Below are 18,388 nucleotides of genomic sequence, written 5' to 3'. Positions count from 1 at the left end.
TTTATTTTAGTGTTTTATTTTTTGAAAAAGGAAAAAAAAATAAAAAGAAACACAAATTTAAAGTTTTTTATGGCATTCATCATGACTTTTTCCCATATTTGTAAGTTTTTTTTAAAAAATGCCATATTTAGTGTAATTAAGTATTTATGCCATATATATCAAAACTTATCTTCATTTTCCCATATTTTTGTAAATAGCCCTTTTTTTTTTCTTTTTCTGGGAATTACACAACTATTATTATCCAAACTGAGTTATGTCAAATGTAAAAGTGGAGCCCAGCCCACCCTAGCAGGAAGCCCAATAAATGGGCCCAATTAAGTGGGTGGGAAGATGGTAAAGGCAAAGCTACCAAAAACCCAAAACCCTTTGAACTCATCTCTTTCCTTTGAGACTCAGAATTGAGATCTCGGCTGCTCCTTTCGTCTTCGTCTTCGTCTTCGTGTTCTTGTTTCAGACAGTAATGGCCTCAGCCTGCAACCGATTTGCCAACAGAGCATCCTTTTCCTCCATTAAATCCGCCATAAGATCAACTCCTATCAACCGCAAACCTCCTTCTTCTTCGCTCCCTACCTCAACTCCTCTTAACCGCTTCTCTCTGTCCAGGTCTTTCTTCCTTTGACTTTGTATCAAATTATGCTTCTTTGCTTCTCTATTTTCTCACTTTGTTAATCAATTTCATTGTCCTGTCCTCCCAATAGGCCTCCGCCGCAACTGGGATGCGTGCAGTCACTTTTGCCATTCCACAGCGCCGTCGCGGCGGCCAGATTGACGGCATGTCTCAGCACAAACTCACGGAGCTGCCGTGCGCTCTCACAGGGTACACTCTGCTGCACCTATCCCGGCCTCTAATATCACATTTTTCTTTCTTTTAAAATTGTGAGTGGATACAATACACATACACACTTGCCCTATGCATATCCTTGTTTTGTTCCTTCTAAACATTATTCCTTTAACTTGTTTTTCAACCCTTTTCTTTTAAAAAATTATGTTACAATCAACTTATTCAAAACCCTTCATTTATGTTTAGAATTGAAGAAGAAAAAAGGAAATTGGGTATTAATTCCAATTCTAAAGATAGTATCTTTAGTGAAGCAAGTATATGTTATAATAAAAATATGAAAAACAAAATATTTATGCTTGAAATTAAAGAAGAAAAGAGGGTATTTGGGTCGTAAACTTGGGTAGTAGTTAGTTCCAATTCTAGGTGTGTTCAAGCACGTATATATTAGTAAAGACTCTTTCTTCAACTCTTGTTCACCCCCAAAATCCTAATCTTTTTAGAGCTTAGTGGGACTCTGTATATTTTCAACAACCTTATTTTTTGAGTTTAGCATAAGTTAAGGCAGTGATACAAGGATAAATGTGTATTCTATCTGACTGGATTATTTGTTCCTGCAGGCACATAATACCTATAGGCCTTAAAGATAAAAATTGGGATTTTACCAGACTTGCTAGAAATGTCCCACTGCATCATTATCAAGTATGAATCAATGATTTTTCCCTTAGAAACCTTAGAATTAGTTAACTCATATTAGTTTGGAAATTTATTTTCTTTCCTTCCTCTTCATTTTTTTTAAATAATTATTTGCTGTACTGGCACTTGCATTATGTGCATGACCTGCTTTTGATTTTGCTTTTCATGTGCTTTATTTTCCTCCTTTCTATTCTTAACGTTATGAAGTGTACTTTTTCAACATTGCCCCCTATTAGTTTTCATGAGATGACTATTAAAACTCCAAAAAAATTAGTATAGGATAGTATTAGATACCAGGAGGGTTCTTATATTCTGCTCATTGAGGTTGTTGCTTGCTAGAAAGTTTTTTCCTACTATCATTTTGATAATAAGTGAAGACACATACTAGTTAGAGCAAGTTTTAAGCTGATGCGAGCAAGGTGAATCAAATGTAGGAGTAAACAAACTCATACATCTGCTACAAAATTTTTGGCTTATATTTTGCACTTAAAGAGTGATTAGAGTACACCCTGATAACATAGTTGCTCCTTTTCCCCAGATGCAATTGATGGCACGTGAGACATGTGTGCTCTGTTTGGAGGTGGGCACTGTCATCTATGCTTCATTCATAATATGTCTCTTGTCTTCCTTGCTAGTGGAGTCCGTGTCTAACTATCTAGTGAAAACCAGTCAATTGCTGTAGAGGACAGGGTTTATTTTTCCCAAAAAAATGTAACATGGAAAAGTTAACAAGATTTTAAGTTTTTTTTTTCTTTCTAAATTCATATGGATGTATTATCCTATTGAGATTGATTCATGAACTTTGCAATGTGCATAATGCTGCATGATATGATATAACAGTGTTTGTTTTAATTCTTGTGCTCTGACTAAAATCATTCTGTATTGATTCAGAGCTTGGTTTGTCGGTTCCAAGGTGACTTGCGTGAAGAAGAATCATTATTAACTTGAAGAAGCTATTTTGATGAACTGGAACAAAAGATTCTTATACTTTTTGGCTTATTAAAACTCCCAGCTCTGTTTACTATGTAGCTACAATGATTCCAACTCAAAATTCATCCAACACATGATATTGTGATTGAGAAATAATGTTTCAGTTTGTCCTGTTCAATTTTTTACCAATTGAAAAAACAGTATTTCTTTTCTTTGATTCTTGCCTTTACAACTTAAAAGCTTAGTCCTTTTCTTTTTACAAGATAATCCTATTACTACCCAAATAAATACGAGCATAAACATAAATTTGTAAAAAATGTATCGAGTAGCAATCTCACTAATTCACAAGAACTCATTTTCCTATGTTTTGTATTTGTTTCATTATTATGAGGGTGAATAGGGAACAACCTCGATCCAACTATAAGAAGCTATTTTTCTTACTCCCTCCTCTCTTGTCAACTTCCTCACTGCCTTAACATCTTCCCATTTTCCATAAGAAGCATACATGTTGGAAATAACAATGTAGGCATAACCCTTGTCACCCTCCAACTCTATCACTTTTGCAGCTGCAATCTTTGCTAACTTTAAATCCGTACAACCCTCACAAGTACCAAGCAGAGCTCTCCAAGCCAAAGCAGAACCCCCGAAACCCAGCTCATAGATTAACTCCACCGCCCTCCTCCTCAGCTCCCCTCTCTGTCCCATTAACCGGATCATACAACAACAGTGTTCTATACTTGGTTCAATTCCGTAATCCTCGATCATTATTTTGAAGTAATGAAATGCTGTTTCGAATGGCATTCGATTATGAGCGCACGCTGATAAAACGTTAAGAAATGTGATTTCGTCGGGCTGCACAGTTCTCTCGAGCTGCAGCTGATCAAAGAGCTCGAGTACTCTTGAAGAGTTTCCATTGTGAGCAAAGCCAGAAACCATAGCATTCCAAGTGATCAAATTTTTATCTGCCAATGATTTGAAAATCAATTCTGCCTTTGTAACCTCTCCACATTTGGAGTACATATCAATTAAAGCACTTCCCACAACAGTACATGTATCAAAGCCTCTCTTCACAGAGCAGCAATGGATCAACATTCCCCATGTTAAAGCAGAAAGCCCTGCAATTCCACTTAAAATACTTGAAAATGTGAACTCATCTGTTCTTAAATTTTCCAAGTGCATTTTGCACAAGACAGCCAAAGCTTCTCTTGCTTGGTTTCTATTTACAAATCCTGTTATTATGGAGTTCCATGAAGACGAGTCTGGATTTGGCATTCTTGACAAAATCTCAACAGCTTCTTCCATCTCTCCAAACTGTGCATACCCATTTATCAGCTCATTATATGATATTGTATCAGGCTTAGGCATCTGCTGTACAAAACAAACTGCTTGTTTTAAGTCTCCATTTTTAGCACATGCTGCAATGGCCGAATTCCATGAGATTATGTCCTTGTCAATCATATTACTGAACACAACCATTGCTTCTTCAACAGAACCACATTTCCCATACATATCAATCAAGCAATTGGAAACAACAATGCCATTTTCTACACCAGATTTCACTATCTTAGAATGAACTGACCGGCCTAACCGCAAAAGGCTCAGCGGGCCACACGCAGCCAAAGCAGCCGTCAAGGAAAACAAGTCTACAAAAATATCAGACCTGTCAAGCTCAAGAAAACTACCCAGTGCTTTACTAAACTGAGCAGAGCCCACGAACCCTGAAATAATAGAATTCCAAGAGACAACACTAGGATGAGGCATTTCAACAAACACTTTGTGTGCACCATTCAAAGAACCAAGTTTGACATAAAAGCGAATAAGGGCATTGGAGATAGAGACATCTGAGCCAAACCCAGATCGTAGAATGTAGCTATGAAGCTGATGACAATAAAAATCCCAACTCATGTCTGTGGAAGCTCTTAGCATGTGGACCAAGGTGTTCCAATCTGCTTTAAACAAGGCCTGCTCACTTTGAGAAAGATGTTGTTTTGGACATAATGAATGTAAAAGTAGGTTCTTTTGTACCAATCTATTGAATAGGAATCTTTGCATAGCTTTGATGATTAAAATTCACAACACAAACCAACCAACCAACCAACCGACGAAAGAGAAAGTTAATAAAGATTGATTTTTTTTTATAAAGAAAGATGAGTTATTTACGCATAGGAAAGTTAGCTGTGAAAGGCTTCTACTTATACATAGGATTCTACGTACCAAAGTTAAATGCTTTACCACTCGCACATTAAAATTAGTCCTGACTTTTGGTTGTGTATCTTATCTATTTGTCCACTAGTCAACAAAATATAACTCATTGCAATGAATGAGTTTTAAGAAAGTCATGGCTACATCAAAATGAAAAATAAAAAGTTTGGTTGTAACACATCTCACAAGTTACAACACAAAGCCACCTCCTTTGTTTCGGTGGCAACATCTAATGATGCATGCATGGTTTGATATAATATAAGCTAAATTAATTTATATATATATGTATGTATACAACTCGGTTGGTATCTAATTTTAGATTGACTAAATAAAGTCTTTCTACAAATTTAGATAGATGGAGAGATAGAGAGACAATCTAGCTAGTGTGATGTAAATTTATCCTATAATTCTAGAAAAAATAGGTGAAAACAATCTTCTGGGGGTGTTCTGTTCTGTTCATACAAGCCTTTCTTTCCCCCAAAAGAAAAAAAAAGTTTGAAGAGAATGAGAGAGAGAAAGAGTTAGAGAATTTTGTTTGAAAAGATAAAAAGAGAGAAGACTGGTAGAGAAGGAGAAGGAGGAGGCTCATAGTCAAATCAAAGTGAATGGAGAATGTTAGTTGAGATCATCAAAGTTTAAACCAAACAAAACAAGCAAAGAAGATATGAAAAAGAAAGAAGAGAAATTTGGTTTCTTAAAAAATTGAGAAAAGTGGGGTTGTGTTGAAAAGAAAGGAGAGAAAAATTAGTAGACGGAAAAAGAAGAATAATGATGGATTATTTGATGAAGAAAGATGTATTTGAAGAAGTGGCAATAATAAGTGGTTTGATAGTAATGCAATTTGTTTATGCTGGAAATTCTATTGTTCTAAGTTATCTTATGTCAATTGGTCTTGCTTCTTCTACCATTGTTATTTACTCTTCCTTTGCCACTTTCTTCATCTTATCTCCAATTGCTTTTCTCTTTGAAAGGTTAATATATATATTATATTCTTTCTTTCATCAATTCTATTACAATACAAGTTTTCCTTTTCCCAAATTAATTTTTATCTTTTTCTTTTTTTACAGAAGCAAATGGCCCAAGAAATTCAGCTTGAAACTCATAACTCAGATGGTGGTAATAGCCTTTGGAGGGTATGTGAATTAATTCAATTTTCTTTATACTAATAAAATTTCCCAAAATTGGTCTGAATAAGATTTTGTTATATAATTTGTATAGGGTAACTTTATTCCAGTCTCTTCTGTTAAAGGGTATTAGTTTAACATCACCAGCAATGGCAACATCCATGCCAAATCTCACTCCTGGTCTAATTTTTATAATTGCTTGGATATTAAGGTAACCAAAAAAATAAAAGAAAACACTTGTTCTTATATACATATATTCAAAAGGGAATATGATAATATTTGTATATATGTTATATAATGGCAGATATGAGAAAGTGAAACTAAGTTGCATGTACAGCAAAGTGAAGATAGCAGGGACATTGCTGTGTGTTGCAGGTGCTTTAACAATGAGCATAATCCACAGTGCAAAATCAGCAACAGCAACAACAACAGTAATATCAACAAGTAATAATGTTTTTTTCGATGAGGACAAGATCATAGGATGCTTCTATCTAATGGCAGCCATCTTTGTTTTGTCCACAAATGTTGTCCTTCAAGCTGCAACCTTGGCTGATTTTCCTGCTCCAATTTCTCTATGTGCATTTACATCTTTGATTGGTGTCTTTCTCACTGTAACTCTCCAAATACTATGTTACCACAAACTTGACTCTGGCTTTCCAATTCTCAGCCTTTCAAATTTGATTATCTACTCTCTCCTGGTAATTAATCAATTAATTACTTAATTAAGAATGAAAAGTGTTTATGGCCCTGAGATTGGCTGAGCTTTTAAAAACTGTTTTTGGGCTGGTTGGGTAATCGGTGTATATATGTGTATTAAGTGTATTAACTCAAAACCATTGATGTGTGTGTGTGTGTGTGTGCATGTAGGGAGGTGTAGTGAGTGGGACATGTGTGAGCTTCAATGGGTGGGCCATGAGGAAAAGAGGGCCTGTTCTTGTTTCCATGTTCAGTCCCATTGGGACAGTTTGTTCTGTAGTTCTCTCTATTTTCACTTTAGGAGAATCCCTCAAACTAGGAAGGTAACATAACACAACACAACATAACATAACATTTTTTTCCCAATATTAACAATGTGTAATTGTATTTACAGCCTTGTTGGTATGGTGCTCATGTTTACTGGGCTCTACTTTGTGCTATGGGCAAAAGGCAAAGAGGGTTACAACACTTACAGTAGCAGCAGCAGCAGCGGTGGCCGAGGCCGTGGTGGTGCTAATGCCTTAGCTAGCGAGTTTGATGCAGAGAAGCCTCTCTTAAGTTAACATACAAAACCTCTGTTGTTTTTTTTTCTTTCTCTGTTTATCTTTGATAGCTAATAGTTTAAGTAGTAACTAGTAACTGGTAACCACATTCAACCTCAAAAGAACAATCAATCAAATGGAAAAATGGACTCTTGGGTTGATTTTGTATATACATATATAAAAGTAGTTTACCTTTTTTTGTATAAAGCTTCAGCATTTTATTTTATTTTTGATGTGATGAGATGAAGAAAAAGAGAGTACTACTACATGTCTAAACAACCCATGTTGAGTTGATAAGGATAAGTTTTTGGAATGTTTAATGTGGCAGACAAACAAAGTAAGTATCTTATAGCAACAACTTTTCAAACAACACAAAACTTTCAACATTCTTCTATTCACCTTTTCCAATACAACAATTCTCCTCTTCTTCTTTTTTAATTTCTTTTCTACTATTCCTAAAAAGAAATGAATAGAAAAGAAAAGAGTGAGAATTTCGATTGAAGCCTTAAAATATGAAAATGTGTAAATATCATACCAATATAGGAATGTAAATGCAACAACCTCATTTGGTATACCACTTTTAATTTATTTTATAGGTGGGTGAAATGTGAATAGTGAAGTGAACAACTGTGATGTGTGTGTGTGTGTTTGTGTCATTTAGTATAAAGCATAATAGGAGTGATTTTGTGAGAAAGTAGGGCCCAAAATGAGGCCATATAGGTGTGTGTGGTGGCCACATAAAAGAGTAACAACAACACTAGTAGTAGTAGTAGTAATAGTAGTAGTGGCTAGTACTTGGGACAGTGGCTTTTGCCTTTTCCTAGTCTTGAAATGGGAAAATGGGGTCCATCCATTTCTAGCTATTTGGAACTCATTCAATGGAAAGTGACAGGTACTATACAGGGTCCCCTCTTCCCCCCTATATTTTCAACTGCTTGCCAATCAAACCCATCTTTTAGTTTTACCTCTTTTTTATTTATTTATTTATCTTTTTTCAACTTACAAACCAAGTATATTCCTCTTTGGACCCACTTGGTAGTATAAAGATCAGGTATTGTTAGTTAGACACGTCATTTGCATTGGGCAGTCCACAATCCACATAATAGTGTTCTTCATTTCTTTTTCTCTTACCTAAATATATATATATTATTAATTTTGTGACTTTTTTCTTTCTTTGTTCTTTGTGTAATCTTTATGATAAGCAGAAGGATATTGAATATTGCTGAATGTTATATCAAATCACAGTTGTCTTTTTCTTCAACCAAAAAAAAAAAAATATTGCAAATTGCTGAAAAAATGAAAATGAAATTTATGCTGAAAAAATTTATAAGTTGTTGTTGATTCGAAATAAATAAGAGGTCTATTATCGAGATAAAAGGAAAATATATATGGGCCAAAAAATTGGGGCCAAGGCAATGGGTTTCTTATCCATATTCCCAAACTCAGAACCATATCCTCCAATGATAGGAAAGTGGACCCACTTAAGAATGACTCAAAAAACTCAAACCCATTTCTCTCTCTCTCTCCAAACTATACACAAATGGATATGTTATATAAAAAAAAAGAAGAGGCTTGGTTGATTTGGAGTTAAGTATAAGAGAAGAGAGAGTGTAATGAAAATGGGTTGTAAAGTGAGTGAAATTGAGTCAGAGTTCACGAGCTCAAATGAGCAGATATGATATTCATTACATTTCATATTATTTATTTAATTAATTAATATCAATCTACAACTACTACTACTACTACTTCTCAATCAATAAGTAACAGTAAATAGTAGCCAATTCATTTCATTTTGTCTCATAAAAATCTCCATTGATTTATTATTATATTATATGTAAATAACAATAATAAGTGAGACTAGTGTAGTGTGTAGTATGGTGTGGTGGGGTTGGCATGCAGCCACACGAAAGCCACGTGGCCTGGGAATAATAACGTTTCACAATATGGTCATATATATATAGATGGGCAGTTAGTATTTGGTGCTACTTCTCTTCATACATTCACAATATTCATCATCACTATATGTAAATAACCATACAAACAAACCACAATTTAATCTTTTCTTTTCTTTTCTTTATTATTATTATTGTTTAATTTTAACTTTTTTTTATGTGTATGTATTTGTGTGGGTTAAGTGTCAACTTCATATACATGAATCTCACACAATCATAAATTGGATGGACAACAAACAACAATGGTGTTGGTGTTGAATTGAGTGTGAGTTGATAATGTGGCCACAAACTGTTGATGAAAATAGACCAAACACAAAACAATATAAATAATCCTTTTATGAATTCAACTAATTAATAAGAAAGAAAAATATAACCCATATTTTATTTCATTAAAAAAAACATAATGGAAATGATGTTACAATGTGGGTACTAATGCATTTATGTAAAATAAACAATAATATGGTAAAAAAGCAAAACTTTATTACTTCATTTGCCCAAAACCAAAACCTCTGCATGTTACTTCCTCTCTTTCTCTTATTCAATTATCAGAACTATCCTATATTACTCTAAACAACGATATTAATACTATAAAACTATTTTCATTTTCATATTTACGACAAACTCTTTTAATATTTATAATAATTATATATATGATCTAATAAAAAAATAACAGCAAAATATTTTATTGTAATTAAATTTATATATTTTTAATTAAAAAATAAGATAAATAATAATTATTTAATACGTAACACAATAATATATTATCACATATTTTGAGTTAAAGTATGACTAATTTCTTTCACTGTAAATATCTCTTTTCTTTTTCTAATTTTTTCAGAAATTAAATAAATAAATTTACAAGTGTTTCTTTTTCCTTCTCTATTTTCTTTTTTTCTTTTTTTATATAAAAAAATATAAATACAGATCAATCACATTTTTGGGTTGTGTGTGTCTTTTGGTAGAAGAATGCTTGTCACCTACTCCTTTTAAGTTCCCAATCTCCCAAAGCTCAAACCTTTATTACAATTTTAGTGAGAGAGAAAAAGAAAGCTAAAGAAGAAGAGAGAGAAATTCTGAGAAGTTACTTGCTTCCTCTGCTCTCTTCTTCTTCTGTAAGTGAGCAATGGAGAGACACAGATGCAAGCTCTGTCATCGAAGCTTTGCAAATGGCAGAGCTTTAGGTGGTCATATGAAAGCTCACCTAGCCACACTTCCTCTTCCTCCCAAAAACCCAGAACCAGCTTCATCTTCTTCATCTGATCCTGATGCAGATGACAACAAGTCTTTAGCTTTGGCTTATGGGTTAAGAGAGAATCCCAAGAAAAGTTTCCGTCTTGCAGATCCCGAGTTCTCTTTCCCCGCCGCCGATAATGGCTCCGTCGTCATTCAAGACAGGGAAAGCGAAACAGAGTCAAGAAACCCAACTCGACGGCGATCCAAACGGAATCGTCGACCCAATGCCTTGAAAAGAATACCCAGTTGGGTTGTTGTTGATTCAGTACCGTTAACTGAGACGGAACCGGTGAGTTCGGTTTCAGATACTTCGCCGGAGGAAGATGTTGCTATGTGCTTAATGATGCTTTCTAGGGATGTTTGGGAACAAGAAGAACAGGTAATAAAGACTGTAACTTTAAAAAAATCAATGACTGATGATGAAGAAGATGAAGTGATTGTGAAAAGGTTGAAGAGAGTTAATAATAACAGTAACAATGGTGTTGCGAAACACAAGTGTGATATGTGTAAGAAAGTGTTTCGATCTCACCAAGCAATGTGTGGTCATAAGAAGATTTGTTCAATGAATGAAAATCAAGAAAAAGAAGGTGTTAAGGATAATAAAATCTTTGAATGTCCTTATTGTTACAAAGTTTTTGGGTCAGGACAAGCTCTTGGTGGACACAAGAGATCTCACCAACTCAACTCATCATCATCTTCTGCAACTGCAACTACAACTACAGCAACTACTGCTAAGCCTATCATCATCATCACTAGTACTAGCACCACCACCACCACCACTACCAATACTACTCTTACTGATAACTCAGTAAAGCACAGACACCATTCTGGTTTGATAGATCTCAACTTGCCTGCTCCATTGGATGATGATGACTTCAGTGTCTTATCTGATGCTTGATTCATCAAGATCTGTTTACACCAAAATCACAAATGGGGTTCTCTTCTCTTCTCTTCTTTTCTTTTCTCTTATATTCTACCCATTGTTGTCTATAGATCAAATGATCATTGATCATCATCATTTTTTTCCTTTTTTTTTTTTGGTTTCCTGAGATTACAGTTCTTTTCCTGTTTTTTTTTTTCTCAACTATGATATGTTTTCAAGTCTCAATTGTTTTACTTACATTAGTAGTATTAGTAGTAGTAGTGTTAGTATTAGTAGTACTCACAAACAATACATAATATCTCTATGTATGCAGGTGAGTGAATAGGATGAGATCATTAGTATTGAAAAATGAAAAATGTAAGTCTTTTCAAATTAGTATATCTCAATTCTGTGTTCTTTCTTTTCTTTATTTTTGATTAAAAAAAATTGTATCTTTAGTTGTTGTTGCTGTTGTTGTAGCGTGAAGCATAGAATCAAATGATTTGAAGATGAACTTATGAATATGAATAGTAAATGAGTAATAATAGAATAAAATGACTAAAATATCCTCAGTAAAAGTAAAGGGGGCCAAAATTGAGTGAATGGAGGGGTCTTCTTGGTTGGTATATGCTCCCACAAAAGATCCCATCTGCCTTGAAATGAACGATGTATCCGGGTAAAAGGAGTTACCTTCTGCAATTCTTATGGAAGAATCAGTCAGACTCAAACTAATCTAATTCTTATTAAAAATTAATTAAAACCAATCAAAGGGTAGTAGTAGTATTAGATTAGATTAGATTAGATTAGATTAGATTATACATGTGATGTGTGATATGAGATATTATTGTTAAGAAATGATACCATCTTTCTCTCTTTTCTGTGTCTTGCCTATTCGGTTGCTTTTACTTTAAAAAATGTGTGAAGAGGACACTCTGTCTTGTGTAGTTAAGGTTAAGGATTCAAAATGAAATGAAAACCTCTCTCTCTTTCTCTCTCTCTCTCAATTGAACTGACACCACAGAGGCATAGCTTTCTACCTTACTTGACAGAGAAAAAGTAACAAAGTAATAAAATACAATAGAGCCAAGGATGTAAGCAACACCAACACCACCATCACCATTTTCCACCTCCCTAATTATGTTCCATTTTTGCTTCTGCCTACCCAAAAAAATTTCTTGTCTCTTTGCACTATCTTTTCTTTCTTTCTTTCTTTCTTTCCCTTTTTTATCAGCATTCATTCAGTGCTAAATTTCCTCTACTTTTTTATTTGATTAATATTATTTCATTGCTTAGTAATCTTCAGCAATCAATACAATATCTTCTTCTTCTCATTACTCACTTTTTTTTATCTCATAGTTGTCAAGGGGTGTAGTGTAGAATATGTTACACTCACTTTTTATAATAATAATAATAATAATAATAATGGTTATGCCTTTTAAAGCCCCTTATATAAATTTTTGTTCTTTCTTGTCTTCTCCTCTCTTATTTTCTTTGATATTAATTGTCATTGTTGATAACGTCTCATAGTTAATTTTGATTGGCAAATGCATAAAGACAATAGACTTATTAGACTCGTAGTGGGGAAAAATAGAGGAAAAAAGATAAGGCAAAAAGGTAAGAAAAATAAAAGATAAAATGATGTAGTAATAGTAATATAGTGTATAGTATAGGGCAATTATTTAATGACATTTTAGAATTAAGATGTGGTCAATTTCAAACCGTTGGATGAGCATATATTAGTTGACTTTTTTGTTAGTGTGTTTTCCTTATCACAACAAATTATTATGTTATCTTTTTCTTGTGATCTAACCCTCCTTCACCAACTATAACCATCCTTAATAATAATAAGAAGAAGAGTGGTTTTTTTTTTCCAAAAAAAAAAATAGCCTTTATACAATTTTCTAGAGGTTTTTCTATATAAAAACCCGTAAATTGAAAAAAATTAAAAAATAATATATGTAGATAATTTACTAAATTTTTATTAGTAAAATAATTTTACAAAAATTTTTATTAGCAAAATAATTTTTTATGGTCGCAAAAATGACCATGAGTTACACTATGTAACCATAAACGATCATTATGGTCTTCTTGTGATTATAGATTTATATTGTGCGACCATCATAATCGCAAATTTAATAAGATTATTTTACAAATTTTAATATTTAAAATAGTTAGTTTAGCAAATTTCAATAATAATAATAATAATCAATTGTTGTTTTGTTACTTTTAATGAATTTTGGATATGAGTTAGTGAAAAAATATTGACTAATATTATTATTTGGTTATGGAAGAAACATACCAAAAGAGAGGGAGATGGAAATGGCAGAAGGACAACTAGTGTTATATGCTGTCTGCCAAGCCAACTCAATTGTATTCAAACTTAGTTTACTTATTTGGAAAATGTACCTATACAATTCATTTTATATATACTAATTAAGGGATAATTAATTATAAAAAAATAATAAAAATTTGTCTTGATTTATAGAGTGAGAGAGAGAGACCTCTTTTTTGGTAAAATTTTGGATTTTGTGTCTAAGTAGTAACCCCCAATCCCATATATAGACACATAGTTTAAGTATTTTGGTATGAAGAAGATTTGACTGACTTTAATGGCATTTTTGGTGTGTGTTTATTATGACTAATAACAGAATATGAGGAGTTATTATTGAGTGGCAAAATATAGTGAATAATTAAGACTAAAAAGGGTGTTGTAAATGAGTCATAATATTAGAAATGAAAACAATGGGTTAGTATATATAATCCAGAAATTAGGGGTTATTATTAGTATATAATAGTAATAATAGAGTAATAGTAGATACATGATAGAACAAGTAACTAGTAGTAACTAGTAAGTATGTAAGTGGAATTGTGGCATGCCAAACAAAAGAAAAAAACAGTAATGATTTAGAAGCAAATGCATGTGTTTGTGTGTTTATATGTTTATGTATGTGTATTTATTATTATTATTTTTGGATGATTTGACCACTTAACAAATTAAGTAATATTGTTATTATGTTATGTAAATTGTAATATATTGTAAGAGTCCTATCCTAATTAGAGGTTGTTGATGCTCTCTTTATGACTCACTCACTCACGAGACTTGCTTCCTTTGCTTTTATGTTTTCAATCTAACCAATCAATTTATTATTATGATTATTATTTCTTTTTTAATCTTATATAAATATATTTATAGAAAAAAGTTGTGTGGGACACTTCACACTTGATAATATTTCACATTTATTATTTTAATGTTCAATATACTTACATGAACATTAAGAATTAGTTTAATTTGAATGTAATTTTTTTTTAATATTTAAAGAGTAAATACTACATAATAGGATTAGTTGTTTGATCAATAGGGAATATAATAGGAATGAAAACTAGAATTTTATATGTTTTTGGCTACAATTTGAAAGACATTTAATTGTAACCAAAAATATCCAAATATTCGAATATTTAGTTTAAATGCAAAATAACGGGATATTGTTTCCTATTTTTATACTTTGACCAATTCTTTTATCAATTCTCTCCCCTTAATCTCTCAACTAATTCTTCTCAATATAACAAGTGCATAATTACATGTGTTAAATTCATAATTATGTTTAATTATATCATAATTCCTAATATGAACTAATTAAATCGTGTCAGTCCGTTATTATATTCACGATCAAACAATTTCACATAGTAAATATAATATTTAAGAAAGTGATAAGTGTAAATAATAAATTTTACTATTAGAATGAATCATTATAGTTGATATTTATTCCATTATGTAAAACAAAGATCAAATAAGAAAATCTTAGAAAAAATAGTGATTTTCGATAGTCAAGTTAGTAAACAATTAAGATAGATTATCGTTTAATTAACCTTTATTTAATTGTATTTGGATAAGTCCAGTAAGGGAGACCATTTTTTGTGCATAGTTTTTTTAGAGGGATTGTTTATAAAACGCCTTTTCTTTTTAAAGGATTTTAAAATATTTCAATATAATAGAAAAAAAACCTATTAATACACTAAATATAAAAATTACAAAAAAGTTACATTATCAAATTGCATCACTAAAATAAAAATCATTGAAAACAGTTTCTTTAAATTACTAAGTTTGGTTCCAATTAAACAAATTCTAACAAATATGTTAAACTAATAATTTAATAATGTTTGACTCGAGTTTCATGGTTACTATACTTACTCAATTACTATGACACTGAGTTTATAAATATTGGTTTAATGGAATTATTTAAAAAAAAATAATAAATAAACAAATAAATTAATGGTGTGTTTATTAGAATGGCTAGGAATAATATTAACTAGGAATTGAATTCACTCTTAATGAATTAATCAATTAAAATCAAAATAATTTGTTTATGGATTCGGAATCCAGATAAGCAGCATTCCCATTAAACGACCTCTTTACGTTATTTTGGTTATTTTGGAATGATAATAAATTATTTTAAGTTACAAAAATACTTTTTATTGATATTTTATATGGATTTTATTTTTTTAATTTTAAAAGAAGCTTAAAATAAAATTTCATAATTTTAAAAAGAATGGGAGTAGAGTGGATCAACACATATTTCATTCTCTATTAAAAAAAAAAAAAAACACATATTTCATTTTATTTCTTAACAAAATTAAAGAAGTACACGAGATAATAAATTCTATTTCGTATTACTTATTCCCAATTCATAATCTCTAACTATTTACACATGTAAAGCAATAAGAGACTTAAAAAAATTCCCACTAAAACTATTTCTTATAAATATAAGATACAAACCACCTTGTAATGTACTTGTGCAGCAAATTTAAAAAAAAAAAACAAAATGGGTTATAATGATCTGTAAAATAAAACCAAAATAAAGGGATTGGATAATTAGGTAGATACTATTTTTTAAAAAAATAATAATGATAAAATGTTTATAAAAAAATGAGAAAGTAAATAGATTGCTTTGGTTTCCAATCAATATTTTTGAAGCAAAAACTAAAAGAATATTCCAAAATCACTCATCTCTAAGTGTAATTAAGTTTGTGATTGTCCATATTAATAGTTTCAACAAAAATAAAATAAGTGATCAATGGTGAATGGTGATGAAAATTTAGACTTATTCTCTCACATTAATTCGTTTCTTCTATCTTTGGTTGCCCTCTAAATCATCATATTGCATTACCTAGAAAAAAAAAATCAATTGAGACAAACCATTAAATAGACTAATCTGACTTACTTTTGTTTCTATGCAACAAAATCAAGAACAATAACAATTAAATTAAAATAAATAAGAGAAAGAAACTGATTATGAATAATACCCTTTGACAAACGGGGCAAAGATTGCTTCTTTCCTGCCATTCATATATACATGAGAGATGAAAATGATGACGACATTTTGTCATAATTTTTGGATTATCAACTGTGTACTCTGTTAAAACAAAAATTAAATGTTTAGTAATCGAAACAAACACACACTACAAATATTTAATAAGATTTTAGAAAAATTGTGTTTTTTAGCTATATTATACGCTATCATATAAGAAAAAATTATAATGTAACCCATCGATAATAATAAAAAACAATCGAAGATATAATATTTTTACCGTCAAGACAAGTAGGACATTCTTCTTTTTCTTCTTCTTCTTGTACATTCGAAATTCGGGTTTTTACAATTACTTGAGTTTTGGGCTTAATCTCTTCTCTAGAAGCTTGTTGGCCATTAGTATTAACATTAGTAGTACGTCTATTGGAAACCTGTGATTAATTCATTATCAATATCTTTAATCATCATAAATATAATATAAAATAAAATCATATAATTAAATTCACATACTTTAGGGACAAAACTTTTTTCATTGTTAGTATTTGATGAACCAAAGCAACATAGCGATGCACCCATGATAAATCTCTGCTTTTAATCACCCACTTAATCTGCAAATTTAAACTAATTAATTACGTGAGTTTGTTAACATTTAAATATATATAATTTTGATGAATTAGAAGAAAAGTATTAATATTTTGAAAACTAACAAAAAAAAAAAAGAATAAAATTATTCTCTCTAAACTTACAATTAATTAAGCTGATGAAGAAAAAAAGAAGAAGAAAGAATTATAATTCATCATTACATATATAGCCATTAATTACTCGAGAATATATACATTTTAATTATGATTAGTTTCCGTAAAGATAAATTCAATTTTTAAAAAAGATATACCTTTGAAAAAATTAAAAAAAGATTTGACACTCTAAAGTATACATATATTTTATTATATTTATTAATATTAATTAATTAAGTGAAATTTTTTTAATTTGGAACTAATATCATTTGAATTCCAAATTTCGTTTTTTTTTTCGAATTTAAAGAATTTGTAGAGAGATTATTAATTGTAATAATAGGAACAACAAAGTTTTTTGATAAACAAATTCAATTCATTATTTATATATATATATTTATACTTACTGAAAGATTAAATATTATTATTATTATTATTATTATTATTTAATATACATGTGGAATGAAAAATGGACTGTTATATAGATACAAAGGAAAGTGTGTACCTTCAATTATTATTAATGTTGATAATTTGAATCTTGCTAAGTTTAGATCTGCAAAATAAAACAGGAATCTTAATCAAAGATAGAAATTGAGTAACAATATAATGAGTAAGAGTAACTAAATAAAATCAATTTAGTAACTAAAATAATAGTTCCATTACTTAAAATATTGTGTAAATCAACAAATGTTGACTTTATACAAAATCAATTAAAATTAAGATTTGACAAAATATTGACGATATAATATATGAAATATATTTTTTAGATAGAAATAAAAAATAATATTCCCCAAATTTCACGCTCAAGTCGTTTCTATCTTGGTGAAAGGTTTTAAATTTAATTTTTTCTGTTAGGCTGATATTTTTGGAGTTTTTTTTTTTAAAAAAAAAAAAATAAAACCACATATAATTAAAATTACATTATATAATTTGTTAGGAAAAAAATTAAAGAGTTTGATATTATGTTTTTTGTTTTAGATTGAGGAGTATGATGGTAAAGCTCTGTTGTTGAATTGAATGTAATTGTTATGTATGTAATGTACTAAGAAAAAATTCACAGCAACTATGAAATCAAAGTAAAAAACACAAAAAAAAAAATTAAGTTAAGAGACAGTCATACATTTTTTCTTTATATATAATTATATTTATGTATATAAACAAAAATCTTAGATATATATAGAGAGAAAGAAAAAAGAAAAAAGAAAAAGCTGTGGTAATGTTAATGTGATCGATCGACAGTGGAAGTAAGAGGTGAGTGAGACCAAATGTGATGTGAGACCCAGAAGATAGATTTGAGACACACTGGTTTTTAACTATATGTTTACCAACTCTTATT

General features: G+C 30.7%; 5 protein-coding genes across 13 annotated transcripts; 3 read left to right on the top strand and 2 right to left on the bottom strand.

Annotated features, from left to right (window-relative positions):
* The first annotated feature begins 335 nt into the window (after positions 1 to 335).
* LOC115716041 (protein NONRESPONDING TO OXYLIPINS 2, mitochondrial) lies at positions 336 to 2,621 on the top strand. 8 transcript variants are annotated; one of them, XR_009688045.1, is made up of 5 exons: positions 336 to 603; positions 699 to 817; positions 1,399 to 1,480; positions 2,013 to 2,054; positions 2,366 to 2,621. XR_009688045.1 is itself a non-coding variant. In XM_030644735.2 (4 exons), exons 1-3 carry the CDS (start codon positions 461 to 463, stop codon positions 2,030 to 2,032), a joined length of 282 nt encoding a protein of 93 aa, XP_030500595.1. In that variant the 5' UTR covers positions 336 to 460; the 3' UTR covers positions 2,033 to 2,054; positions 2,366 to 2,621. The 8 variants fall into 8 exon arrangements, 3 of the variants coding, with proteins under 3 accessions (XP_030500595.1, XP_030500594.1, XP_060972236.1); XR_009688042.1 differs by having other exon boundaries at positions 699 to 876; XR_009688044.1 differs by lacking the exon at positions 2,013 to 2,054.
* On the bottom strand, positions 2,366 to 4,690 carry LOC115716039 (putative pentatricopeptide repeat-containing protein At5g47460). The gene has a single exon (XM_030644726.2). It carries the CDS (start codon positions 4,454 to 4,456, stop codon positions 2,789 to 2,791), a length of 1,668 nt encoding a protein of 555 aa, XP_030500586.2. The 5' UTR covers positions 4,457 to 4,690; the 3' UTR covers positions 2,366 to 2,788.
* A 57-nt stretch (positions 4,691 to 4,747) lies between these two features.
* Positions 4,748 to 7,194, top strand: LOC115716040 (WAT1-related protein At5g47470). The gene is made up of 6 exons (XM_030644727.2): positions 4,748 to 5,577; positions 5,674 to 5,739; positions 5,825 to 5,941; positions 6,035 to 6,428; positions 6,598 to 6,749; positions 6,821 to 7,194. Exons 1-6 carry the CDS (start codon positions 5,375 to 5,377, stop codon positions 6,987 to 6,989), a joined length of 1,101 nt encoding a protein of 366 aa, XP_030500587.2. The 5' UTR covers positions 4,748 to 5,374; the 3' UTR covers positions 6,990 to 7,194.
* A 2,667-nt stretch (positions 7,195 to 9,861) lies between these two features.
* Positions 9,862 to 11,436, top strand: LOC115717123 (zinc finger protein ZAT9). The gene has a single exon (XM_030646068.2). The coding sequence runs from the start codon at positions 10,044 to 10,046 to the stop codon at positions 11,049 to 11,051; it is 1,008 nt and encodes a 335-aa protein (XP_030501928.1). The 5' UTR covers positions 9,862 to 10,043; the 3' UTR covers positions 11,052 to 11,436.
* A 4,443-nt stretch (positions 11,437 to 15,879) lies between these two features.
* Positions 15,880 to 17,619, bottom strand: LOC133037694 (E3 ubiquitin-protein ligase At3g02290-like). 2 transcript variants are annotated; one of them, XM_061115069.1, is made up of 5 exons: positions 17,558 to 17,619; positions 16,832 to 16,929; positions 16,602 to 16,752; positions 16,317 to 16,426; positions 15,880 to 16,180 (listed from the first exon to the last, which is right to left on the bottom strand). In XM_061115069.1, exons 2-5 carry the CDS (start codon positions 16,895 to 16,897, stop codon positions 16,142 to 16,144), a joined length of 366 nt encoding a protein of 121 aa, XP_060971052.1. In that variant the 5' UTR covers positions 16,898 to 16,929; positions 17,558 to 17,619; the 3' UTR covers positions 15,880 to 16,141. The 2 variants fall into 2 exon arrangements, with proteins under 2 accessions (XP_060971052.1, XP_060971051.1); XM_061115068.1 differs by lacking the exon at positions 17,558 to 17,619 and adding an exon at positions 17,068 to 17,223.
* Positions 17,620 to 18,388: the final 769 nt, after the last annotated feature.

The sequence above is a fragment of the Cannabis sativa genome, chromosome 5 (genome assembly GCF_029168945.1).
Source record: "Cannabis sativa cultivar Pink pepper isolate KNU-18-1 chromosome 5, ASM2916894v1, whole genome shotgun sequence".
In the NCBI taxonomy this organism is placed as follows: Eukaryota; Viridiplantae; Streptophyta; class Magnoliopsida; order Rosales; family Cannabaceae; genus Cannabis; species Cannabis sativa.
Note: the sequence above shows the minus strand (reverse complement) of the source record. Positions and strands in the feature narration are given on the sequence as shown.